The sequence below is a fragment of the Bubalus kerabau genome, chromosome 21, assembly GCF_029407905.1.
Source record: "Bubalus kerabau isolate K-KA32 ecotype Philippines breed swamp buffalo chromosome 21, PCC_UOA_SB_1v2, whole genome shotgun sequence".
NCBI classification, from domain to species: domain Eukaryota; kingdom Metazoa; phylum Chordata; class Mammalia; order Artiodactyla; family Bovidae; genus Bubalus; species Bubalus kerabau.
Window position 1 is genome coordinate 44,992,707 of NC_073644.1, and position 26,576 is coordinate 45,019,282.

Consider the following 26,576-nt stretch of genomic DNA (forward strand, 5'->3'; position numbering starts at 1 on the left):
GGTCTAAGACGCTCAGAGGAGGGCAATCCCTTGCCGTCACCCTGTAGACATCCGGCAGTTACAACGCAGTCACACACATACACGGACATAAACAGTCATTTCTTTTGAGCGAACACATTTGTCTGTTCTCAGCGCCCTGTGCTTCTTCTAAACGATTAAATGTCACCTGAGAGTTATCTGAACTCTTTAATGTGGCATTCTAGATATAGTTAGGGAGGAAGGGATTTCGAATTGACCTCTATTGTGCTGATTTTCAAATAACCTTTCAAGGTGAGTTGTTTTGATAAGTTTTGTCAACCTCCTGTGATTGCGCACTTTGTTTCTAGAAGAATCTTTTACTCAAGTGTTTCATCAGTCTTAATTCCGACCTCATGGAAGTGGAATGATGTCATGTTGAATACTGAGGCTGTTTGTGGTGCCTTTGTTTTATATTTGTGGGGGAAGCATACACATTGTAGGCGAGACATGATTTATCTTTCTGTCCTCCACAAACATCCTTTGGTCAATGCGTTATTGGGTTTTAGAACTGAGACTCGAACTTTAGCTCATTAAAACCCCCAAGTCCCCGGCAATAAAGTTGAAGTGGCTTCACCCCCGGATTTATTTCAAAATGCTTCCATTTGGAGGAAGGAAACAGCAAGTAATGCATTATATAGAAAGCTCTAATCAATAATTCATGAGACCTGTAGACCAGTGACTGTTCCAGATTCACTTCATGGCGTTACTGCTGAGAACAATTTTAGAAGATCCACAGTTTGTGTCTAAGTTCGCAAGTGTCTCGATTTTCGAGATGTACATTTGGTACTGCCTCTCTGACTTCAGGTGTTTAAGTGGATTTTTCTTAGATGGAGGCTGTTTTGGAAAAATGGGCATTTTATGTAATTGGGCTGCAGGGACGCTTTATTCCTTTCCATTAGCAAAGCAGGAATGTCTAGCAAACACATGGCCTTTTCCTCATTTATGGCAGGGATTCTGATTTTGGTTTCTGCATCTGGAGTGGATTGCCAAAAAATGGACTAAAAATAGATGTTTGAGGGCTGACAAGGACAGCCCAGAGCTGGGTCGTCAGTGCTGATGGAAGGCTGTCCTCAGTGAGTCATGGTCAGTGGCCAGGGCCCTCTTGCCAGGAACGCCTGTGTCCATCCTGAGCTCCGTGTAACATGTGCGCCCTTCTGCAAACCACACGGGTGCAGGGCAGCTTCTCATGGAGTGGAGACTAGCCCGAGGGCCAGAGGCTGGGACGGGGGCCTGGTGAGGCCGTGCTAACATCCTGCAGTAGAGGGGAACCTCAGGGGTGGACATGGCATCCAGTTTCCAGATAGGATCATTTCAACTTGGCCAGTGTTGGTTCAGTGAAAAGCATTGCGCAGGAAGTAAACGAATGATGGTTTTATTGTTTGCCGGGAAAATGTCTGTCCTTCCTCCCCTCCATGCTCCCCCCAACCCCTACTCTCTAGTAAATATGGCTGCTTTTATTTTTATTATTTTAAATTTGATTTTTATTTCATATTGGAGATTTATAGCGTTATGTTACTTTCAGGTGTACAGCAAACTGATTTTTATATGTATATATAAATCCATATAAGAGACATGGGTTTGATCCCTGGGTTGGGAAGATCCCCTGGAGTAGGTGATGGTTCTTGCTGGAAAATCCCATGGACAGAGCAGCCTGGCAGTCTATGATCCACAGGGTCGCAAGAGTCGGACGTGACTGAAGCGACTTAGCAAGCATATATCCCTCTGAATCTACTGTTTTATACATAGTAGTGTGTATAAGGGGCTTCCCAGGTGGCACCAGTGGTAAAGAATCCATCTGCCAATGCAGGAGACACAAGAGATGCGGGTTTGATCTCTGGGTTGGAAAGAACCCCTGGAGGAGGAAATGGTGACCCACTCCAGTATTCTTGCCTGGAGAATCACATAGATTCATCATAAGCTACACATAAGCTTAATCATATAAGCTACAGTCCATAGGGTCACAAAGAGTCAGACATGACTGAAGCAACTTAGCCTGCATGCATGGTGTATATATGTTAATCCAAAACTCCTGATTTATTCCTCCTAGCTTTCCTCTTTGGTAACCATAAGTTTGTTTTCTATGTCAGTGAGTCAGTTTATGTTTTGTAAAGAAGTTCATTTGTGTTTTTTCAGATTCCACATATAAGTGATATCATAAGATACTTGTCTTTCTCTGTCTGACTTTCCGTAAGCAGTTCTTTTTATTTTTTCTCCTTTAAATATTTATTTATTCATTTACTTGGCTGCGCTGGGTCTTAGTAGTAGGTTACAGGATTTTCGTTGTGGTGTGCTGGGCCCCTGGTTGCGGCATGCGGGATGTAGTTCCCTGACCAGGGCTCGAATCCGGGCCCCCTGAATTGGGACTGTGAAGTCTTAGCCACTGGACCACCAGGGAGTTCCCTCGGTAGTCACATCTTTAAATACATTCCTGTGGATGAGTGAGTGCCTCCCTCCCCAAAGCCACACCAACTCCAGTTATTACTTTTTAATACTTAATAAATTAATAAATAGTCCATCATTGCTTTTGTTTTCATTTCTTTTATTATCATTGGACATGTTTAAAAATATTTATTGGCAATTTATAACTCTTCCTCTGTGATTCATCTATCTATCTATATCCTTTGTTCATTTTTCTATTGAGCTGTTATCTTTTCCTCATTGTCTTTCAAAACCCCTCTGTGATGTATTCTTCAGATATATTCAAATATGTTTAAAAGTATATTCTTCAAAATAGACATAAAATCTGTGTGTGTCCCCACAATAAGTATCCATCCTACCTAGGGATAAGTGGTTCTTGGGGGTCAGTGGTTCTGACCAGTGATGATTGCTCTGTTCACATTTGGAGGGAAGCTCATCTCTCTCACCGTTTGTTGAGAATTTGCAGGAATTGCCCAGCCCCGAAGGCAGAGGCCAAGGTGCCCCAGCTGAGGTGTTCCTCCCTAGAGGCTGGCCCCAGATTGTGTGATCTGTGTCCTTAGTAGACATCTTATTGTTGTATCATCCTAATGAGATTGTCCTGGTCCATCATATAAGATAAACAAGGAGCAGTAAAGAAAAGAAAATTCCTAGGATAGCCACACTGATAATAACATTTACTTTTGGCCAGGCCCAAGAGTGAGTTTCATGGTCTGTAAATCACAAGGGTATGAGCTGTGGTGGAGGAAAATGTATTATCTGAGTCCTGGAGAAGTCCTGGGTTGGGAATCCAGGGATCCTATGGGGCTGATGTAGAATGATAATTTTATGGTAATGTGGGATTGTATAAATATGCTTACCTTGGCCTAAAACTGTCCCTTGTTCCTCATCAGTTTCACTCACTGGCCCCCATGTACTATCGCGGATCTGCGGCGGCTGTCATAGTGTACGACATTACCAAGCAGGTAGGAACGCCCCCTTTAGAACTTTGGTGCCGTTTATGGCCTCTCTCTGTTCTAGAAAGACTGAAGCAGGGACTTCACTGCCTGAGTCCTGCCTGGAGCCTGGGATGAGGTTGCATAGTACGGTGCAACAGTGGTTGCTGGGAATGAACACTAAATGCTGAGTTTATCTTGTCTATACAAGCAAGTGGAGAAAGAGTTGGGAACCCACACAGGTATTCTTACCTGGAGAATCCCATGGACAGAAGAGCCTGGTGGGCCACAGTCATAGGGTCACAAAGAGTCAGACACAACTGAGCAGCTAAACAACAACAATATGTAGCAAAGCCTTTCAAATCTATTTGCTAAATTAAACAACAGTCATCATTCATTTTTAAAATTGATTGTTCGTAGGGCTAAGGTCATGCCTGCTAATACTGTTCTCCAGAATGTTCAGTTTTTTTAAGAAAAGGAAAAGTATTTTTCAGTTTTGCATCTTTGGTTATTGTTGTTGTTTAGTCACTAAGTCATGTCCAACTCTTTTGTGGAAAAAAAAAGATATATATATATATATATATATATATTTGTTTTTTCTTTTCTGATAAATCATGAACAACACTGTTTCAGCCCTGTAGCTTCATCTTATTCATGTTAAGGCAGGGCTGTAATTTAAAATTAATGTTATTTGTAGAAGGAAATTACTAACATGATTATCTTGACTTCATCAAGTTTATGTTTTAGAAAAGGAACCTTTTACAGCCTATGTGAGTGAAACTTAGCTAATACTAAATTTTGTGCCAAGATTGGGGTAGTGTGTTCATCTGTGTGTGTGTGCCCTCTGAAAATATTTTTGGGTTTGTATTTCTATGTGGTTGATATATTACATTGAGGGGTCTTTCCCAAGGTTGACTACACTTTTGGTTTAGGATTCATTTCATACCTTGAAGAAATGGGTGAAAGAGCTGAAGGAACACGGTCCAGAAAACATCGTGATGGCCATCGCTGGGAACAAGTGCGATCTCTCGGACATCAGGTGAGAGGAATTGAAAAGATGTGTGTGGGGCTCATGTCCTCCATCTTGAATGTCTGTCCTTGAAACGCTGTCATACCCATGTGGTTAAGTCTGTTCTGTCATCATTTAACCCACTTCATCGACTTGTGGTCGTCAAGGTGTTATTTATTCAAGCAGAGTAGAGTTGAGGGGAAATAATTGGGAAATGCAAATATGAGAGAGCACTCACTTATAAATATTACCATCAAGTCTCCTGTACAGAGCATAGTTACACTCCTGACTCTACATGTCTTTGGGCTAAATGGTTTCCTTATTTTTTTAAATTATATATTTATTTTACTTGGCCTCACCAAGAGGCTTGCAGGATCTTAGTTCACCAACCAGGGATGGAACCTGGGCCTGGCAGTGGAAGCTCGGGGTCCTAAGCTGTGGGCCACCAGGGAATTCCCTTATTATCGTTTATTGTTACCTTTCCTGTTGTTTTTGTCATTGTTACCACCATTACCATTTTAGTAACATTTTCATATGGGAAGGAGTGTTAGAATTCTTCATATTTTCCATAACATCCTGTTCGTTTTCTTTCTAGACTTTAATTTAAAGGATGTGGCTGGGTCAGTATGAGCTCACTGTTTTGTTCCAAGATCTGAATTTGGTGCCTCATGTGTGAACACTTGGGCTTCCCCCAGAGAGAGTGGAGTATCTGCCTTGGCTGTTTCTGGGCAGTCATTGTGAGCAAAGAGCAGTTAGGAAAATAGGACCCTAAAGCGTGTGTGTATGTATGTGTGTATATACACATGTTTTTTCTTTTCTGAAAAATCATGAACAACATTGTTTCAGTCCTGTAGCTTCATCTTACTCATGTTAAGTCAAGGCTGTAGTTTAATATTAACATTATTTGGATATTGAACTTCTGCTGGAGGAAGGTTTGTAGGAACCCAAACTACGTGGACGAGACCTGTGATGGTGGCTTTATCTAGTCTGATAAGCAAACTATTTTTTACTAAATAAAACTGAAATAAAAAAGGAAACGCTGAATTTGCATTGTCTCCCTTCCCTGGTTAATTTAATTCTCAGCAATGTGAGTACTTGATTTCCGTAAAGACCACGACCCACACTTCAGGTTTTGCTAATCCAAACATGATGAAACCAAAGTGTGATGAATATTGAAAACAGACCTTGTGGAAACCCTGAAGGTAGTCTCTGCCAGGTTGCTCTGTTTCTTTGGGATTTCAAAAGCTTTATATCACATTGCATCAGGTTGGTTTGTAATCACACCCGTAACCACCACTTAATTGTTTGTTTTTCAGGGTACAAATCTTTAACTCTCTAGACTTAGTTTAGGGCTCTGCCTTCTTTACTGTAATCCTGAGACAGCCTGATCATCTAGAATTCCCAGCCGAATGGCCTTCACTTCTGTTGTTGGAAGGAGGCGGGGTGGGCAGATGGAGGTGGGCTCTGCTGAGAGAAAGCCTCTGCTGTCAGCCGACACCACGGATTGTGGTAAAGGTGTGACTTTCAGTGCACTAAGCCTTGAAGATCGTGGGAACACTGGTGGGTGACAGTTTAAGCAGAAAATGATTTAAACGTGAATGGAATTAGGACTCTTGATTACAGGGAATTGAAACCCAATTGAAATTAATTTCAGGAAAGAGTGGAATTTGTTGCAAAATACTCATGGCTCAGAAAGTAAAGAATCCACCTGCAATGCAGGAGACTCGGATTCGATCCCTTGGTCGGCAAGATCCCCTGGAGGAGGACAGGGCAATCGGATCCAGTATTCTTGTCTGTAGAATTCCATGGAGAGAGGAGCTTGGTGGGTTATAGTCCATGGGGTCGCAGACAGTTGGACATGACTAAGTGACTAACACTTTCAGTTTTCACTGGTATCCACATGGTGAAAAAACAGAGGTGCCTTTAGCTCTGGTATTTGGTTTGTTCCATTTTTGGTCTCTTGACGCTCTATCTGCTTCTAAATTGCCGTAGAAGGATTGCCCCACATCATGACACAGCATTTGTGGCCGAGGAAGAGGATGTGATTGGTACGTGATTTACATGAATATAAAACTCTGGAAGACAGTTGGGCAATTTCTTTTAAAACCAAGCATGAAATTATTGTGTGTTTAGCAATCACACTCTTGGGGCATTTATCCCAGAGAAATGAAAATGTGGGTTCACAGAAAACCAGCACATGAGTGTTCATAGAAGCCTTGTTAGTGGCAGAATCAGTCCGGCTGTCCTTCAGTGGACACAGCAGGCGTGTCACACTGTGGAATACTACTCAGCAATGTAAAGAAACAGAACAGAGGCAAACCACCTGGACAAACCTGCAGGGAAATACAGCTGAGTGAGTAAAGCCAGTACCAAGGGTTTCATGGTGTATGATTCACTTGTATAATGTTTGGGGAGTGAAGCCATTTTTGAAACAGAGAGGGATTAGTGGTTACGGTCAGGATGATGTGTGGGGGCCGGGGGAGGAAGGGCAGCAGGGACATCCTTGTGGTGCTAGAACTGTCGCCTCTCTGTGGGGGAGGGGGTGGCACGCAGACCCACATGGGTGACAAAACTATGTAGAACTTAATTCACACAGAGGGAATCTGAATGAGATGGAGTGTGGGTGTCAGGATTCTGGGTGACCTTATAGTTTTGCAAAATGGTGCCATTTGGGAAAACAGGGCAACGTGTACAAGGACTCTCAGTATTATTTCTTGTAACTCTGTGTGAATCCACAGCTACTCCAGTAAAAATTTCAGTTCACAAAAACTGGATTTAGATTTAAAAAAAATAAGTAAATCTTAGGCAGTGGTGTGTGTGTGGATATATATATATGTGCACATACATGCATGCATATTATATATGTTGTATACAATGAACAAAAGCTTTGTAAACAGGCTGAGCCAAAGAATGAATTTAACCACTCCCTGTGCCCCCCCGTCCCCCTGCCCCCACACATGCTGTACAAAAGAACAACAGGGGAACTATATAAAAACTCCCATTTAGGAAAACCTGGAGGGGGAAGCCTGGTGGACTGGTCCTTGCCCCAAGGATAAACTTTCTCCCTCTAGACATAAATAGTCTGGTAAGTGATAGGCCTGTGAACCTCATGGGCACCTGCTGTTGATTCCTGTCCATGGCAGTAGAGTTGAGTTCTTGCTCAGCCAGCCCAGCTGCTCCGGATTCCGCCTGCTGGTACGACTTTTCTGGGGCATTAGCCAAGTATCTACACTCAATACCTTATTTAGAGCTTGACCTTCTTTTACTTTAATCAAGTACTTGGCTTCTTCTGTAATTGCCAGAGACTACAGTTTGGTTTTCACTGGGAGTTGGAGAAGGAGCGTGTATAGATTGGGGTGTATGTGTGTGTGTGTAGGGGGAACCAGGTTCACCTAACAGACTTTGGTTGGTTGTGTAAGCCTCTTAATCCTTGTGCCGAGCTATGCCTGGCATAGTTTGAAAGTGCCCTGGAATTGAAATGGGATTAACTCCCTGACTCGACTCAGCCCACTGGACGCACTATGGGAAGTGCAAGGAAAGAGAAGAAAGTGCCTCCTTAGACTGCTTGCCTTTGTTTGGGGAGCCAAGGGGGCCACAGGGTGGGAGAGCGAGAAGGTGCCTAGTGAGCGATAAAAACTGTGTTAATAAAGTTCCGAGTTCGGGTGCAGGGAGGACAAAGGGATTTGGGAACAGGAGAGCCCACAGTCACGGAGGTGATGGGGAAGGCTTGTGGATACCACGTGTCACACACTGCGCTGTTCAGGAGGAGCCGGGTAGGAGGCGACTCTGGGAAGGGAAGACAGTGGACAGAGGCGTGCATGAGGGAGGGCCTTTGACAGGTCTGCGCTTGGGAATGGGGAGAAGATGGTGGGTGGTACGTGGACAGTCTGTAAACAGCTTACAAGTGTGTGGAGTTTTGGGTTGCTGTGCGTGGCCGGGATGCCAATCCCCTGGGGTCCTGCTGCCTGCTTGTGTCTCTTGTACCCGGGGCTCCATCGTCCATCAATCATGACTCTGTCTTTTCCCAAGCCTCTGTGGCCACAGCTTCTTCTCAACGTAGAGCTTCGTGGAGTCACCAATAACTAAAGCCAGGGAGCCTACCTGCCAGCCTCAGGGCAGGCATGGGGACCACTAAGGTTCCTGCAGTTTCCCGTGTAACAGCCAGACCGAGGGCCTGGGCTGACGCCCGGATGGTACAGGCTCGGCCCCGCTGTGCAACTGCCTGAAACACACACCAGCCCCATCAGAAGTCACCAGGTACCAGTGGTTTCAAGTTTGGGGAGAAAGTCAAGGGCTTTAACAGATGAGAAATATATTTGGAAATACATATTTTTGACTAAGAATACACAAATTGCTTTCACTTCTTACATTTGACTTTAAAGCTCATTCCAGTCTTCACAGTGGGCCAAAAATGGTCTAAGTGTTTCTTTAAAATTATACAGACCAAATAATAGAACTTTAGATGTTGGGTGATAAAAATCCAATTTATTCCAAATACCAAAAAGCACAAAAGCCAGTGAATGTCAAAAACCACTACTGTACAAGATGTGGAAATATGCTGGAAGTTTTAAAACCCACCCAGGGAATTCCCTGGCAGTCCATTAGTTAAGACTGAATTTTCACTGCCCCGGGGTTCAATCCCTGGTCGAGGAACTAAGATCCCACAAGCCTCGAGGCGCAATATAAACAAACAAGTAAGTAAAGGTCTGTCTAGTCAAGGCTATGGTTTTTCCTGTGGTCATGTACGGATGTAAGAGTTGGACTATAAAGAAAGCTGAGCGCCAAAGAATTGATGCTTTTGAACTGTGGTGCTGGAGAAGACTCTTGAGAGTCCCTTGGACTGCAAGGAGATCCAACCAGTCCATCCTAAAGGAGATCAGTCCTGGGTGTTCATTGGAAGGACTGATGTTGAAGCTGAAACTCCAATACTTTGGCCACCTGATGCAAAGAGCTGACTCATTGGAAAAGACCCTGCTGCTGGGAAAGATTGAAGGCAGGACGAGAAGGGGACGACAGAGGATGAGATGGCTGGATGGCATCACCGACTCGATGCACATGGGTTTGGGTGAACTCCGGGAGTTGGTGATGGACAGGGAGGCCTGGTGTGCTGCAATTCACGGGGTCGCAAGGAGTCGGACACGACTGAGCGACTGAACTGAACTGAAATGAGTGAATGAAATCAACACACCCAGCATTTTCCTCATGTGAGATAAGGAGGTGTAGAGTCTGCCCTGTTACAGTGTGTGCTCTGAGCCCTGAGATGCATGATTTTCTGTGCTATGTGGGGGCCGAGCCTGCATCTCTCATCCAAGCAGGAGGAAGGAACTGATGATTGTCCTCCCCAGACAATGATCTGGGATTGCTTTCCATTTCAGTTATAAAGTACTCTATAAAGACAGTTGGATGGCATCACCAACTCAATGGACATGAGTTTGAACAAACTCCGGGAGATAGTGAAGGACGTGGAAGCCCGGTGTGCTGCAGTCCCTGGGGTTGCAGAGTCCAACACGACTTAGAGACTGAACAACAGCAACAACGTAATGAAGAGTCTATAAAACATTTATGTATATCTTAAAGAATCATATGAATTTTAAAGAACAAAATGAACAGCTCTGAACCTACGAGTGCGCCTCCCTCTCCAATCACATCCCCTTCCCTCCCCGCACAAGTCTCTGCTGCTGACTTCTGCGATAGCCATGCTTTTTTCCTTTGTACTTTGCCACCCATATTTGCCTTTCTAAACGATAGGCGCAGGCTTGCCTGCTTTTGAACTTTGCACAAATGAAATAACCTATGTGTCTTAGATGATGTCTTGTCTCTCACCCTGGGAGATTCCTGACGAAAGTTAACTGTACTTTGCCTGTTTCCAGCACACGGTTCTGTTTGAACTGAGTGTAACACAGCTTGTCTCCCTATCCTGCAGTGGTGGGTATTTGCGTGATTTCTGGCTTGTTGTTACTATGAACAGTGCTTCTTGAATATTCTTGCACATCTCTTAGTGCCAAGTGTAAGCATTCCTCTAGGCTCGAGTGTGTGAGAGCCTAATTGCTGAGTCATGAGCTCAGTTTTACCGAGGTGACACCAGGGTTCTCCAAAGGGGACACAGGCTGTGCAGGAGACACCCAGTGCTTTCTGCCCTTAGTGCTGTAAGACGCCAGGGCGAGGAGAGAGAGCTGATAAGAATTTCAGTTTGCTTTTCCCCAGTTACCAGCCAAGTTGGCACATTTTTATTTATTGGCCATTGAGATTTCTCCTTGTGTGAAGAGCCTGCTCAAGTCTTTGCCATTCTTTTCTATTGGGATGTTTACCTTAATCTTACTTATTCATAGCATGTGGTGGCTCAGTGGTAAAGAATCCACCCACCAATCAGAAGACATGGGTTCCATTCCTGGGTTGGGAAGATCCCCTGGAGAAGGGACTGGCAACCCACTTCAGTTTTCTTGTCTGGAGAATCCCATGGACAGAGGAGCCTGGGGGGCTACAGTCCATGGGGTCGCAAAGAGTCGGACACGAGTGAGTGGCTGAACAACATTTGTCTATCTGTCTATCTGTTATCTATCTTTGATAGTATATGCTGAAATATCTTCTTCAAATTTATGTCTTATATTTTCACTGTCTTTATATTTTTACATCATCAGATGTCTATAATTCCTGCCTAAGAGAATTAATCAATTTTTTCCCTTTATACCTTTTTTGGCATAGAGGGTAGAGGGAGGATGAGTCATTAAAGAAATCTTTCCACACCCCTAAGATCAAGAAGATATTCCCTGTGTTGATTATCTTTGAAAAGCTTTGCAGTTTTGTTTTCCTGTCTGTCCTTAAGTCACTTGGCCTCGATTTTGTATACGCTGCCTTGGTTCTCCTATGTAGATGGCCATGTGTCTCAGCACTGCTGGTTTGTAAAGTCCGTTTTCTCCCCTCTGCAGTCTCTCCATCTCAGTCCTATGTCACGTGCCCTGGTGCATAGGTCTGTTTCTAGGGCTCTCAGTTCTGTTTCACCAGCCTGCTTAGTCACCGTCACACCTATACTCCTCTGATTTAATTATCACAGCCTTATCGTGAGTCTTGATAAATGGTCTTGGACCTCTGATATGGCCCAGAATCTCTGTAACTGATACTTGTAGGCCGCAGAGAAGGTTTCATGAGAGTGTATGGTGTGACTGTGGATTTGTGTGTTCTGGTCTATTGGAGATTAGGAGAGAGTTGGGGCCCAAATCTCCATGTGTGTATTGGGGAGGGTTTATTTTTATAGCTAATTTTAAACTTAGTAGTGTGTGTGTGTTCAGTTGTGTCTGGCTCTTTGCCACCCCCTGAACTGTATCCTGTCAGGCTCCCCATCCATGGAGTTCTCCAGGCAAATACTGGAGTGGGTTGCAATTAACTTGTCTTCAGGGCATCTTCCTGATCCAAGGATCAAACCCTGGTCTGCCCGTTGCAGGCAGATTCTTTACCATCTGAGTCACCAGCTGAGTTCAGTTCAGTTCAGTTGCTCAGTCATGTCCGACTGTTTGCGACCCCATGAATCACAGCACACCAGGCCTCCCTGTCCATCACCAACTCCCGGAGTTCACTCAGACTCACGTCCATTGAGTCAGTGATGCCATCCAGCCATCTCATCCTCTGTCGTCCCCTTATCCTCCTGCCCCCAATCCCTCCCAGCATCTGAGTCTTTTCCAATGAGTCAACTCTTCGCATGAGGTGGTCAAAATACTGGAGTTTCAGCTTCAGCATCATTCCCTCCAAGGAAATCCCAGGGCTGATCTCCTTCAGAATGGACTGGTTGGATCTCCTTGCAGTCCAAGGGACTCTCAAGAGTCTTCTCCAACACCACAGTTCAAAAGCATCAATTCTTCGGCACTCAGCCTTCTTCACAGTCCAACTCTCACATCCATACATGACCACAGGAAAAACCATAGCCTTGACTAGACAGACCTTTGTTGGCAAAGTAATGTCTCTGCTTTTGAATATGCTGTCTAGGTTGGTCATAACTTTTCTTCCAAGGAGTAAGCGTCTTTTAATTTCATGGCTGCAGTCACCATCTGCAGTGATTTTGGAGCCCAGAAAAATAAAGTCTGACACTGTTTACACTATTTCCCCATCTATTTCCCATGAAGTGATGGGACCGGATGCCATGATCTTCATTTTCTGAATGTTGAGGTTTAAGCCAACTTTTTCACTCTCCACTTTCACTTTCATCAAGAGACTTTTGAGTTCCTCTTCACTTTCTGCCATAAGGGTGGTGTCATCTGCATATCTGAGGTTATTGATATTTCTCCCGGCAATCTTGAGTCTAGCTTGTGCTTCTTCCAGTCCAGCGTTTCTCATGATGTACTCTGCATAGAAGTTAAATAAGCAGAGTGACAATATACAGCCTTGACGTACTCCCTTTCCTATGTGGAACCAGTCTGTTGTTCCATGTCCAGTTCTAACTGTTGCTTCCTGACCTGCATACAGATTTCTCAAGAGGCAGGTCAGGTGGTCTGGGATTCCCATCTCTTTCAGAATTTTCCACAGTTTATTGTGATCCACACAGTCAAAGGCTTTGGCATAGTCAATAAAGCAGAAATAGATGTTTTTCTGGAACTCTCTTGCTTTTTCCATGATCCAGCAGATGTTGGCAATTTGATCTCTGGTTCCTCTGCCTTTTCTAAAACCAGCTTGAACATCAGGAAGTTCACGGTTCACATATTGCTGAAGCCTGGCTTGGAGAATTTTGAGCATTACTTTACTAGCATGTGAGATGAGTGCAATTATGCAGTAGTTTGAGCATTCTTTGGCATTGCCTTTCTTTGGGATTGGAATGAAAAGTGACCTTTTCCAGTCCTGTGGCCACTGCTGAGTTTTCCAAATTTGCTGGCATATTGAGTGCAGCACTTTCACAGCATCATCTTTCAGGATTTGAAATAACTCAACTGGAATTCCATCACCTCCACTAGCTTTGTTCGTAGTTATGCTTTCTAAGGCCCACTTGACTTCACATTCCAGGATGTCTGGCTCTAGATGAGTGATCACACCATCATGATTATCTGGGTTGTAAAGATCTTTTTTGTACAGTTCTTCTGTGTATTCTTGCCACCTTTTCTTAATATCTTCTGCTTCTGTTAGGTCCATACCATTTCTGTCCTTTATCAAGCCCATCTTTGCAGGGAAGCCTAAATAAACTTTATTTTAGAATAGTCTTATATTCATAGAAAAGTTGAAAAGTTAGTATGCAGTTCTCATATACCCCACATCTAGTTTTCCCTATGTAAAAAAAAAAATTGTTTATTTATGACTGCACTGGATTTTCCTTGCTGCATGCAGACTTTCTCTAGTTGTAGAGAGCAGGGGTTACTCTCTAGGCACGGAGCAAGGGCTTCTCAATGCAGTGGCTTCTCTTATAGCATTTCACAGGCTCAGTAGTTGTGGCACAGGGGCTTAGTTGCCCCACAGCATGTGGGATCTTCCCAGACCAGGGCTCAAACCAGTGTCCCCTGCATTGGCAGGTGGATTCTTATCCACTGTGCCACCAGGGAAGCCCCGTTTCCCCTACTTTTAACATCTTACAATGATTACTGTGGTACATTTGTCAAAACTGAGCAATCTATCAGTTCAGTTCAGTCGCTCAGTCATGTCCGGCTCTGTGACCCCATGGACCACAGCATGCCAGGCCTCCCTATCCATCACCAACTCCCGGAGTTTACCCAAACTCATGTCCATTGAGTTGGTGATGCCATCCAGCCATCTCATCCTCTGTCATCCCCTTCTGCTCCTGCCTTCAATCTTTCCCAGCATCAGAGTCTTTTCAGATCAGTCAGCTCCTCTCATCAGATGGCCAAAGTATTGGAGTTTCAGCTTCAACATCAGTCCTTCCAATGAACACTCAGGACTGATCTTCTTTAGGATGGACTGGTTGGATCTCCTTGCAGTCCAAGGGACTCTCAAGAGTCTTCTACAACACCACAGTTCAAAAGCATCAATTCTTCAGCATTCAGCTTTCTTTATAGTCTAACTCTCACATCCATACTTGACTACCAGAAAAACCATAGCCTTGACTAGACGGACCTTTGTTGGCATAGTAATGTCTCTGCTTTTCAATATGCTGTCTAGGTTGGTCATAACTTTCCTTCCAAGGAGCAAGGGTCTTTTAATTTCATGGCTACAGTCACCATCTGCAGTGTGATTTTAGAGCCCCCCAAAATAAAGTCTGTTTATTTTTTACTGTTTCCACTATTTCCCCATCTATTTGCCATGAAGTGATAGGACTGGATGCCATGATCTTTGTTTTCTGAATGTTGGGCTTTAAGCCAACTTTTTCACTCTCCTCTTTCACTTTCATCAAGAGGCTCTTTAGTACTTCTTCACTTTCTGCCATAAAGGTTGTGTCATCTGCATATGTGAGGTTATTGATATTTCTCCCCGCAATCTTGATTCCGGCTTGTGCTTCTTCCAGTCTAGCATTTCTCATGATGTACTCTGCATATAAGTTAAATAAGCAGAGTGACATTACACGGCCTTTGCCGGGGTCCAGCCCCGGCTGATCCAGGATATTCGAAGCAGGGACGGCGTCGGCGAGGGTAAGGATACAATAGCTTCAATTAGATATTAATTAAAGATATAAAGAGTAATAGAATGAGGATAGCTCAGTAGGAAAATTCAGTGGAGAAAAGAGGCTGAGTAGCTTGGTTTACGCAGGAGACCAATAAAACTTCAAGACAAGAAGTTTGCACCACTTACGTAGGCCGCAGGCGTCCTTCCGTTCTCCCGAAGGAGAGGAGACACTGAGGCCTCCCCAGTCGGATCTTAGAAGCCCAGGCATAATTAGCAAGCATGGTGGGTTCTGCGCTCCAGATGGAGACTCAGCCAGAATTTGAAAGAGAGAGTGACATGGGGAGACCAAGTTTTGGTGAACAAGGCCCGCACTTTATTTTCCAAAGTAGTTTTTATATCTTAAGTTATGCATAGAGGATAATGGAGGAAGGGGTGGAATCATGCAAGGACAGCAGTTCCTGGTTCTAATCGAAGCCAGGCTTTCAAACTTATCATATGCAAAAGTTCAGGTGATTGACATCATCTTCTGGCCAGGAGGCCTGTTAACATTTTAAGAAACTTATTTTTCTCTAAAGGTGATTATTCCAAAGTCAGGCACCAGCCTCCAAAAAAGCATTGGACAAAGCTGCATTTTACATTTCTATACACCCATTATATCAATCAATACACTGCCAAGGACACAGTAGGTAAGGAGTATGGAGACTTAGCAGCAAACTTTGGCCCAACAAGTGAAAAACCCTTCACCAATACAATTTCTAATCAATCTTTTAACTACTCAAAGGAATCTGTGTTTAGGCAGTTTAGAATATCTCCTGCCTCTCACAGTTGGGAGGCTCTGAACAATCACATGTGGCCGGAAAAACCTATTCAGGCAGGCTAGAGGATTTCCAAAGGAGTTTGTAGGTTAAACACTGTCACACCCAGGAATTATTAACTGGAGCTGTAAGCTAACTCTTTTTTCAGAGAGAGGTAGTGGGGGACAGCCCCCCGTAAAGTCAGAGGTGTAGGTGAAAGCACAAAGCAGAAAGTAGGCAGACTCTGGTTTTGGGGGTAGATGCTCGAGAATTTCCAGGGGGACTCCTGAGGCTCGATCCCGCCTTTGCGTATGCCGAGCCTCCTTCCTCATGACCTTTGTCATGGGCGGAGTTCCTCACACTGACTCCTGGCAGTGATAGAATTCCAGTTGAGCTATTCCAGATCCTGAAAGATGATGCTGTGGAAAGTGCTGCACTCAATATGCAATATGCACTCAATATGCAATATGCCGGCTCCTGGCAGGCCTTGACGTACTTCTTTCCTGATTTGGAACCAGTCTGTTGTTCCATGTCCAGTTCTAACTGTTGCTTCCTGACCTGCATATAGGTTTCCCAAGAGGCAGGTCAGGTGGTCTGGTATTCCCATCTCTTTCAGAATTTTCCACAGTTTATTGTGATCCACACAGTCAAAGGCTTTGGTATAGTCAATAAAGCAGAAATAGATGTTTTTCTGGAACTCTCTTGCTTTTTCCATGATCCAGCGGATGTTGGCAATTTGATCTCTGGTTCCTCTGCCTTTTCTAAAACCAGCTTGAACATCAGGAAGTTCACGGTTCATGTATTGCTGAAGCCTGGCTTGGAGAATTTTGAGCATTACTTTACTAGCATGTGAGATGAGTGCAACTGTGCAGTAGTTTGAGCATTCTTTGGCATTGCCTTTCTTTGGGATTGGAATGAAAAGTGACCTTTTCCAGTCCTGTGGCCACTGCTGAGTTTTCCAAATTTGCTGGCATATTGAGTGCAGCACTTGCCCAGCATCATCCTTTTGGATTTGAAATAGCTCAACTGGAATTCCATCGCCTATACTTGCTTTGTTCGTTGTAATGCTTCCTAAGACCCACTTGACTTCACATTCTAGGATGTCTGGCTCTAGATGAGTGATCACGCCATCCTGATATCTGGGTCATGAAGATCTTTTTTGTACAGTTCTTCCTTGTATTCTTGCCACCTTTTCTTAATATCTTCTGTTTCTGTTAGGTCCATACCGTTTCTGTCCTTTATTGAGCCCATCTTTGCATCAAATGTTCCCTTGGTATCTCTAATTTTCTTGAAGCGATCTCTAGTCTTTCCCATTCTGTTGTTCCCCATCTATTGTTTTCCTCTATTTCTTTGCATGAATCACTGAAGAAGGCTTTCTTATCTCTCCTTGATATTCTTTGGAACTCTGCATTCAAATGGGTATATCTTTCCTTTTCTCCTTTACTTTTTGCTTCTCTTCTTTTCACACCTATATTCCTTAGTTATTGATTCTTCATTTCTGATACTTTTATTAACTTTATTGATTGTATTGATAATTTATTATTAACTAAAGTCCATAACATTACTGAGATTTTACTCCTTCCCCCTCATATCCCTTTTTTATTCTGGGATCCCATCCAGAGCACTGTATCACATCCAGTTGCCAGGTCTCTTTAGGATCTTTGGGCTGGGATGGGTTCTCAGACTTCCTTTGTTTTTGATGACCTTGACAGTTTTTAGTACTGGTCAGGTAGTTTGGAGACTGTCTCTCCTTTGGGGTCTGTCTGCTGTGTTTCTTGTGACTGGACTGGGGCCGGGCATGTGTTTAGGGGAAGAAGACCACAGAAGTAAAGTGCTCTTTTCGTGACTTTATTACCAGTTAAGCAAGGGTTTGTGTTACCAACATGATAACATCCCTGGTGAGGTGGACCTTGACCTCCTGGCCGAGGTGGTGGCTGTAAAGTCACCCTCCCCTGCTCTTTGGAAGGCGGTCCCTGGGCACAGCCCACACTTGAGGGCGGGGACTGTGCCCCACTTCCTTGAGGGAGGAGTCCCGATATAAATTATTTGTAATTCTTCTGCAGGTGAAATTCATCTCCCCTCCCTGATTTTTTTATTTAGTCATTTATCTGTATCAGTGTGGACTCACAGATATTTATATATAGTTTAAGTTATAGTGCAATATTGTGTTACTTAACTTGTTGCTCAAATTGTTCCAACTTTGGCCACTGGGAGCCCTTTCTGTTGCTTCTGTGTTCCTTTAACAAATTCCCGTCATTTTGGTTCTTTAGCACTTCCTTACTTTTTGGCACAAGGAGATGTTCCAGACTCATCTTGTATGTTTTAGGCTATAGCTCTAGACTCAGCCATTTCTCCAAGCAGCTCTTGTCGCTTCTACCGGAAAAGGGTATTTAGAAACCAAGATCTGGGATGACTGTGCTCATTGCTACTGGAATGTTGTTGAGTCTAGGTAAACAGAGCTAGGAAATATGTGTATGGATGCTAACTGGAGTATACACTCACATGTATCTATAATTATTTCTACAATCATTCATTTGTATCTATATTAAGATAAACATAAGTTTATACTGATGCCTCTGACTCTAATCCAAAACCACAGTACTCTTTCTAACCTTCTTTAGGGGGTGAAGGAGAGATTTTTTTAAAAGTCAGCGACTAACACACAATTAAGCAGAGACAAGCTTTTGCTCCTGGAGATTTTCTTGGAATATACTAGTCTTTCATCTTTCACTTTGCACATTGCCCAGACCTTTCAGAGTTAAAAATGTAACTTCTGTGAAGAATTATAGCCATGTCAGTGGTTACTTTCAAATGGCACAATATTTACCTAAGTACTGTTCCCTTAGATAGTGGACTGAGTCATCACTGTCAACCTGAACTGAATGCTTACTGTGTGCCAGAGACTGTTACGAGTAGTTTATCTTAATCTTCACAGCCCTGCCTGTGAGAGTTACCATCATTCTCCCAACGTACCAATAAGGAAACAGAGACACAGATTGAAGAACTTACCCGGGTCCTGTGGCTGAGAAGGTGTGGGGCCCAGCTTCCAACCCTGGTATCTGTCCCAGACATCACTTTGCCAACTAAGGTCTGTCTAGTCAAAGCTATGGTTTTTTCAGCAGTCGTGTACGGATGTGAAAGTTGTACCATGAAGAAGGCTGAGCACTGAAGAATTGATGCTTTTGAACTGTGATGCTGGAGAAGACTTTAGAGTCCCTTGGATTGCAAGGAGATCAAACCAGTTAATCCTAAAGGAAATCCACTCTCAATATTGATTAGAAGGACTGATGCTGAAGCTGAAGCTCCAATACTCTGGCCACCTGATGGGAAGAACGAACTCACTGAAAAAGACCCTGATGCTGGAAGATTGAGGGCAGGAGGAGAAGGGGGCGACAGGATGAGATGGTTGGATGGCATCATCAACGTAATGGACATGAGTTTGAGCAAACTCCGGGAGATAGTAAAGGACAGGGAAGCCTGGCATGCTACAGTCCATGGGGTCGCAAAGAGTTGGACATGACTTTGCAACTGAACAACAACGGCATCTGTCCCAGAGCCGATGTTCATGTTTTGTTCATCTCTTAAGAAGTAAGAATAGGATCCAGGAGAAACAGTGATTTCTGAATTACCGAGAGAAAATAAACGGTAACTGATTTGATAGAGAATTTCAAGCGAACAACCTTTTCCAGTGGTTTCTCTGGCCCCTTGGGACTAGCCTACGTTTCTGTCTGGAGAAGGCGTGTTAGGAGGCTAGGAGGCGGAGGAAAAGGCCAGGCCTCCCCCTTGAGACCCTGTGTTTTCTGCTCAGTCCTCATTCAATTCAAATTGTGGCATTTCCATGAGAAAACGGGCCATCTAAATCTGTGGCAGGAACCTGACACTGCTTGTTTGAACTTGACACCAGGAATGTGGCCCGGTGGATAGCATTTACAGACACATAGTAACAAGCAGGCTTGGCCCCCTGGGAGCAGAAATCCTTCCCAGGGTACACATGCCAACTGCTTTAACTGTAAGTGCCTAGTATCATTAAAAAGAGTTATTGTCCAATCAGATATTTATTGCAAAGGTAGTAATTCTTGTTTTTTTAAAGTTCATTTGAGTTTTAGTTCCACCTTACAGATAAGCCAATCTGAGATCTAAAAGTACTGGCATGTTGAACAGAGATTTTGCGGCTTCACTTATTGCTAAAATGGTTGCCTCTCTGGGTGTGACCCAAATATCTTGGATATTTAGATAAAGTATGAGCTGGCAGGAGCATAGTAAGCCTTGATTATTCATTTCAGTGGCTGCTCGAGGGAGCTGGGGAGACGGAGACCACTTCAGGGCACATGACAGCCTTTGCAAGCAGCCTGCAACCTGCCTCTGCTGGGTCTTGATGGGATGTTGATTGATTTCCATTGCTTTTGGCTAGAATGCCTTAAACACGTGGGAGGTTTTGGCAAAAAGTAATGCCAGCAGACAGTCAACAGCCTCTCCCACTCATAGTGCCGTGTTGTGTCCTCATGGCCAGCTGAGTCAGTGGTATAAGCTTGACCTTGGAAGGGGGCTACGGTTGGAGGAGAGAGTAAACTTACAGGGCAGATATTTTTCAGTGAAATGGTAGCTGTCTCATCCCAGGTGGTTGGCAGAATATCAAATGCTTGCTCAATGCTGGTATGGTATTTTAGAAATATAATGTCCACACTAGCACACACCAGAACCACTAGCTCTTTGGTAATAGCTCAAGAGGCCATTGTTCTTTTATCACTCGTAAAATGGTGTCTGATAAATGTATACTTTATTATGTCCTGAGTATATAGTCATCATCTTAATAGAGATATCCAAACTCTGGACTTCATAGTGTGGGATTATGAATCACATAGACTGCAAAAATATCAAAATCAGTATCTTAGAGTCTACCTTCTACGAGAGTTATTCTCAAGCTATCAAAAGTGTAAGAAGATATTCAGAAGTTGCTACAATGCCCGTTTCTGAGATGAGCCCACAAAACATTCTGGTTCAGTAGGTCTGGACACAGGGGTCTTCATTTCTAATAAGCCCCGAATTATCATGGGATCGGAGGTCTGTAGAACACACCTGACCCTGACGCCCTTCAAGATGCCTGGCGGCATCCTCTGAAGACATCTAGAGAAGCTTCGTGACTATTGTCATGAGACAGGGAAGAGCAGGAACCTCGGATGTTTGTCATTTCGCTTCTTTGTTTTTAGCATCAAAGTGTTTTGTTTTTTAACATATGTGTTTACTCTTCTGGGAGAATGGAGACTTTTGTGCACTTTCTCTAAGACACCTGAAAACGTCTTAGAAGATGTGGTTGGGTTGTTCTGCATTTACCCATGAACTCTTTGGAATCACATGGTGACCCTGCCTGCGGAGTTTGAGCCTTCTCTCTCTCCACATGCTAACACTGCAGATAGTTATCATTTCATCTTGACCAGTCTGATGTGTGAATAATGTGATCCTCATTTTCATGTACATTTCTTCCATTGCAAGCAGGATTAGGAAAACTAAGATTATCTACTGAAGAACGATCCTTTACTTATATACAATAAATAATCAATTGAAATATTGTTAATTCCTAGGAATAAATTTAGCAAGAATTGAGCTAGACCTATATAGATAAATGTTACAGTTCTAGGTAGGATAAAAAAGGTGCTTTTCCCTTGGATAGGAAAACTGAGTAGTATTGTAGAAATGTCAGTTTGTTCTAAATTAAATCATGAATTCACTGAGAGTCCAGGTAAAATTACCTCAAATAATTTAAAGTAACATTTTAGAAAGGGTTTTACAAAATGATCCTAAAATTCACCTAGAAAGATAAACAGGCAAAAATAGTTAGTATTGAAAGGACTGATCTCAGCATATATTAAAATATATTTTAATGATTCAGTAATAAAACAATATAGCATGTCACAGAAATGGACAGAAAATCCATGAGCAGACCACAGAATCTAAGACATAGGGTGAAATATGTAGGGATATTTAGTATATGATAAAGGTGATATTTAAATAAGTGCAAAAAGGGGGATAGTTAAGTACATGGTTTGGTGATAATTAGGAAAAATGAGAGAAAATAAATTCAAAATGGATCAAGGATTTAAGTGCAAAGTAACAAAACCATAAAAGTTAGAGAAAGCAATTGAATCTTTAAAAATAACCTTGGAATGAACTATTTAATAATGATACAAAACTCAGAAGACATAGAAGAAAATGATCAGTAAGTCTAATTATATAAAAAACTTCTGTATGGCAAAAATGCTACAGATAACATCTAAATACAAATGGTAAGTTGAAAGAAATGCAGAAAATATATTACAAAAGGCTAAGTTCCTTAATATGCAAAGAGCACTTACAAATAAGAAAAATCCAAACAATCCAAACCAAAGTTTGCAGAGAACAAGCGTGAGAATTTCATAGAACAAGAGGTATCTGTGGCTTATAAAAAGTGTTCCATCTCTGAATAAGAGTTACTCTAAATTAATGTCAGATTTTCCTCATGGGGAAAGAACTTTATGATGTAATTTTACTCTTGGAGTGATTTATGAAAGTTAGTGTGTCCGATATTTTGGCCACCTGATGCAAAAAACTGACTCACTGGAAAAGACCCTGATGCTGGGAAAGATTGAAGGCAGTAGGAGAAGGGGACCAAAGAGGATAAGATGGTTGGATGGCTTCACCGATTCAATGGACATGAGTTTGAGCAGGCTCCAGGAGTTAGTGATAGACAGCGAGGCCTGGCATGCTGCAGTCCACGGGTTCGAAAAGAGTTGGACACGACTGAGTGATTGAACAACACCAACAAATGTATTTAATGCTGTAGCCTGCGTTCTCTGTTCTTCTGTGGAGTAGTGATGCCTTGCCTGGGAGCCTTTCTGGGTGATTAAACAAGGGGCATGAGTCAGATAAACCTCCTCGGGCTCGGAGGTACTTTGAGCCTTCCATTTGCCTGTTTCCTCCACTTGATTCATTTCCTCAATCTTTGGGACGTTTGCTAAGAAAGTGGTACCGTCTTTGTAAAGATTTATTCTGGAAACTTTGGTCTATCTTATGTATGTGCCAGGTACTGTTTTGAGCACTTTATGATATCAACTTATATTTAAAACGGAAAAGCGTTCATGCCATCTGGCAGCAAAGGGGGCTGAGACCTGAGTGAGGGAGACGTGAAGAGGCTGGCCACTGAAGGAGAAAATCTCACTCCTGTGAGCAGCAGGCTGGGCTGCCTTTCTGACATGAGTGCTGTTCACACATTGTGAACGAGAGTTCAAGGCCAGAGCATTGCACTTCTGCATGGGAGGCCCATGGAGGTCACCACTCCCTGCTGTCAGGAACGGCGCCCGAGGGCAGAGTGCTGGTCTGCCCCGGCCTGCAGACTGGACTCCCCTCCTCACGGGCGGGGCCCCCGGAGTGCCTTCTTGGGGTCCCTTCCCCCCTCTCCCCCTGCCATTCGTGGAGGAGGCTCGGGGGGAATTAAATAGCCCGAGACTGGAATGAGTCAGCTGCTGCGTTGCTGGGTTACACCCGCCAACAACAAAACAAGGACCCTCGTTGGGCAGCCCGGCCTGTGGAGAAATCTGCAGCCACAGGAATGTGGGTTCCCGCCCTCCTCCCCCGTGGGGAGCCTCCCAGAACCCGTGGCCTCTGGCTGGATGGCGGTGCGTGGACCTCCCTGCAATGTGACCTCTGAGGACTGTTGGAGCTTGGGGCTGGGGGAGATGCCCCCTCTCGTGTGTTTTTCAACCCTAAGTCTCCCTCCTGGCTGGGTGAATCTTCGCCCCCTCCCTGTCCACACTCCCCATACTTCCCCTAAAGTCTGCTTGGACCCTCTACCTGAGTTCTCCTCTCTGCTGAAGGCCACTTGCGGAGACGGTCACCCTGCCATTCAGCAGGTGCTGACTGATTGCCTTGTAGGTGCCTGGCCCTGTTAGGATTCCTGTGCTCAGTCACTCAGTCATGTCCAATTCTTTGCGACTCCATGGACTGTAGTCTGCCAGGCTCCTCTAGCCATGGGATTCTCCAGGCAAGAATACTGGAGTGTGTTGCCATTCCCTTCTCCAGGGGATCTTCCTGACCCTGGGATCGAACCTGGGTCTCCTCCATTGCAGGGCGATTTCTTATCATCTGAGCCACCAGGGAAGCCTCCCCAAAACAAACCATGGTCCTGATCGCGAGAATCCACAGCCCATTCAGGTGACAGGTCTCACCAGGGCTCTGGGCTCTCATGGAGGGGTTGCTGTGCTGCACTCTCTAGGAGGCCTCGTGTGGACAGTCGTCAGGGGGATGCAGAGGGGTGGATGAGAGCAGGGGCCCAGAGACAGACATGAGCTCCAGAAGCACCCAGAATGGCTGTTGCCTGGGCATGAACAGGGAGGTCTAAGGCAGGAAGCCTCTAACTCCTGCTGAGGTGCTGGGTTTTACAGGTTAGAAGACATGGAGGAATTCTGTTCACAGGAACATTTGGTGGATTTGTGTGTTGATCCCCTTGGTGGGCCTGGGGGTGATGACTGCAAGAGCTGGAGGACCAGTCAGAGGCACCCACGGGAACCTGGTTGAGGCACAGCATTTCTGGAAGGCAGGGCTTCCAGATGTAACTTCATCTTGAAAGTCTTAAAGTACTCTTTCCCATCAAAATCGACCTGCTGTGTGGACCTGCTTGGGTGGACTCGCTTCAGTTTACCTATTGAAAGCCTAACAAAGCACCCAGCCTATGGCAGACACTCGGTAAATATTTGTTGAAAGAACTGAAGGAAAGTTATGGATGCCATGGTCTTCTGTGAGGGTGATTACAGAAGGCCCGTCTCCGAGGTGCCCTCCAGCCCCCTCCCCAGGCTGTGCCTGACCTCTGACTCAGCCAAAGGGCTTCCCAAGGCCACCCGCTGGTCACACGTCTGTTAGAGGCCCGGGGCAGCACACGCTTACCTTCCCAGGGTCTCCTTTCAGACTGTAGCTGTACTGTTTGCCCCAACAACAGTTCCCTGACACCCATTGGGTGTCCCGCAGTCTAGCTCATTTCTGATGCTAATCGGACGCCCCTGGCTCCCCAGGCTCCTAGGGCAGGAAACTGTTCTTCAGGACAGGCTATACTTTGCCCTTGCCCCCAGCCCTGCCTGCACCAGGCTGCACTCTGGGGGCATTTCTTTGTCTGTAAAGACCGAAGGAACAGCCTCAGGAGTGTGGGTTCCTATTGGGTGGTTGGATGGGAGCAGTGTGAGCAGAACCTGCTGGGCTGGCCCTGCCTCCGCCCCGAGTACCGCGTCACCTTGGCAGGTCATCTGTTTAACGAGACCTGTTTCTAAACCTGGGAGAAATCGGTGGACATACTTGTCCTCTCTGCACTTTCCAGGGCCCAGCGTTGTCAGCTGTGACAGCATCTGCCCTTCTCGAAGGCTTCCCGTCTCCCTCAGGGTGGGTGGTTTGGATTTTGTCACGAGTGACTTTGTTCTCACCATAATCCTGGTAGACGGTATTCTGTTCCTCTTGGTCCCCCTAGAAGGACACGCTGAAGCCTGAACTGACCTTCCCTCCCTGGAGGGGAGGGTTTTCCGCAGCTTCCACGGTGGCCAGAGGGCTCCCCCCACAACCACACCTGTGAACAGTCTCCTCTACTCCACCTTAGGGAAGGGAGGAGCCCCATCCTTTGAGCTTTGGTTTGATAAAGACGGCCAGGAAGAAAAAGAAAAAAAAAAGTAGAGTAACTTGCCAAACTGAACCTAGAAAAGCCCTCTTCTGGGATATTTCCTCTGTAAAATTCATCACTACCAAAAAGACTGAAGACTTTTTTTTTTTAATAACTGAGAGGCCTGGGGGCTTGTCTGTTAGAAATGAGGAAGAGGGTAGATTCAAAAGGGTCATTTTGCCTGGGGTGTCCTTGGTAAGAATGATAAGGCAAGTTTAGAGTCCAGCCGACATGGCTCAGGTGTCCACGTGGCAATGGGTCCCACACCACAGGAGGGGTGAGGGCGCACCCCACCTGGGGGGCCTTTGTCAGGCTCTGGTCCATGTTCTCGCTGCCCCTGGTGGCCACACTTCAATGGCCGCCTCTATGGCACCTGCCCGGGTTCCGTGGATCAAACGCTCGGCTCTCTACCCTCTACTCCTGAGCACTTACTTTGTTATCTCCGTGTTGCAGACATTATAATAGTGTGGCTTAGTGTGTCCATAGGTGTGTGTTTCTTTGCTCTCCGGTGTATGTTCCATAAGTCAGGGACTGCCTACAAGAAAGGGCTGGCATACAACTGTTCTCTCTAAATATTGGTTGAATCAATGAATAAACTTCTGAAGAATAGGAACTCTGTCTTTTTTAATCTTTCAGTCCACTGCAGTATCTTCACCTGAGAAAGTACATCAATAAATATTTTTTTAGATTATTCATCTAGATTGAGTTCATGACCTAAACCTTTGGAGTAACAGCCTTTTAAAGGAGAAAGTTCAAATACGCCGTTGGAACTGTAAATGTGTTCATTGCCAGTCTTCCAGATCACGTCATGTATTTTCTCTGATTTGTAAAAGGCAATATACAGAAAGTGTTAGAAAAGCACATATGCGAGTGTGTGCACATGTGCAATTTTTAAAAAACATTGAGTCATTATTATGGGAAAAAAATTTGGAACCAATCCTAACTAACTCGGAAAGCTGGCCTCACTTGTAATGCCTTTCCTACTGTTCTGGAGTTGTCTCCTTTGGTGGGACCAGGGACAGTAGCTTATACACGCATGTCCTGTCTCCATGGATGCCACAGACTTGGTTTCAAGCTTGAAAAAGCTTCACCGACGTTTCTAATACTTAGTGGGTGACTGAGTTGTTATTCTGCAGGCCCACGAGGGAGCTATTTGCACGTGAGCTGTTTCTTTGCTCTGCAGGGTTATTTATTCTGTACAAACG

The 26,576-nt window shown here is 44.5% G+C and overlaps 1 protein-coding gene across 1 annotated transcript in view; it reads left to right on the forward strand.

Moving 5' to 3' along the window:
* The window catches only part of RAB31 (RAB31, member RAS oncogene family), an 80,360-nt gene that overhangs the window by 45,960 nt on the left and 7,824 nt on the right, over positions 1-26,576 (forward strand). Inside the window, exons 4-5 of the mRNA XM_055559718.1 lie at positions 3,327-3,398; positions 4,301-4,407. Coding sequence (XP_055415693.1) covers positions 3,327-3,398; positions 4,301-4,407 — 179 coding nt within the window. The remainder of the gene's footprint in view (positions 1-3,326; positions 3,399-4,300; positions 4,408-26,576) is intronic.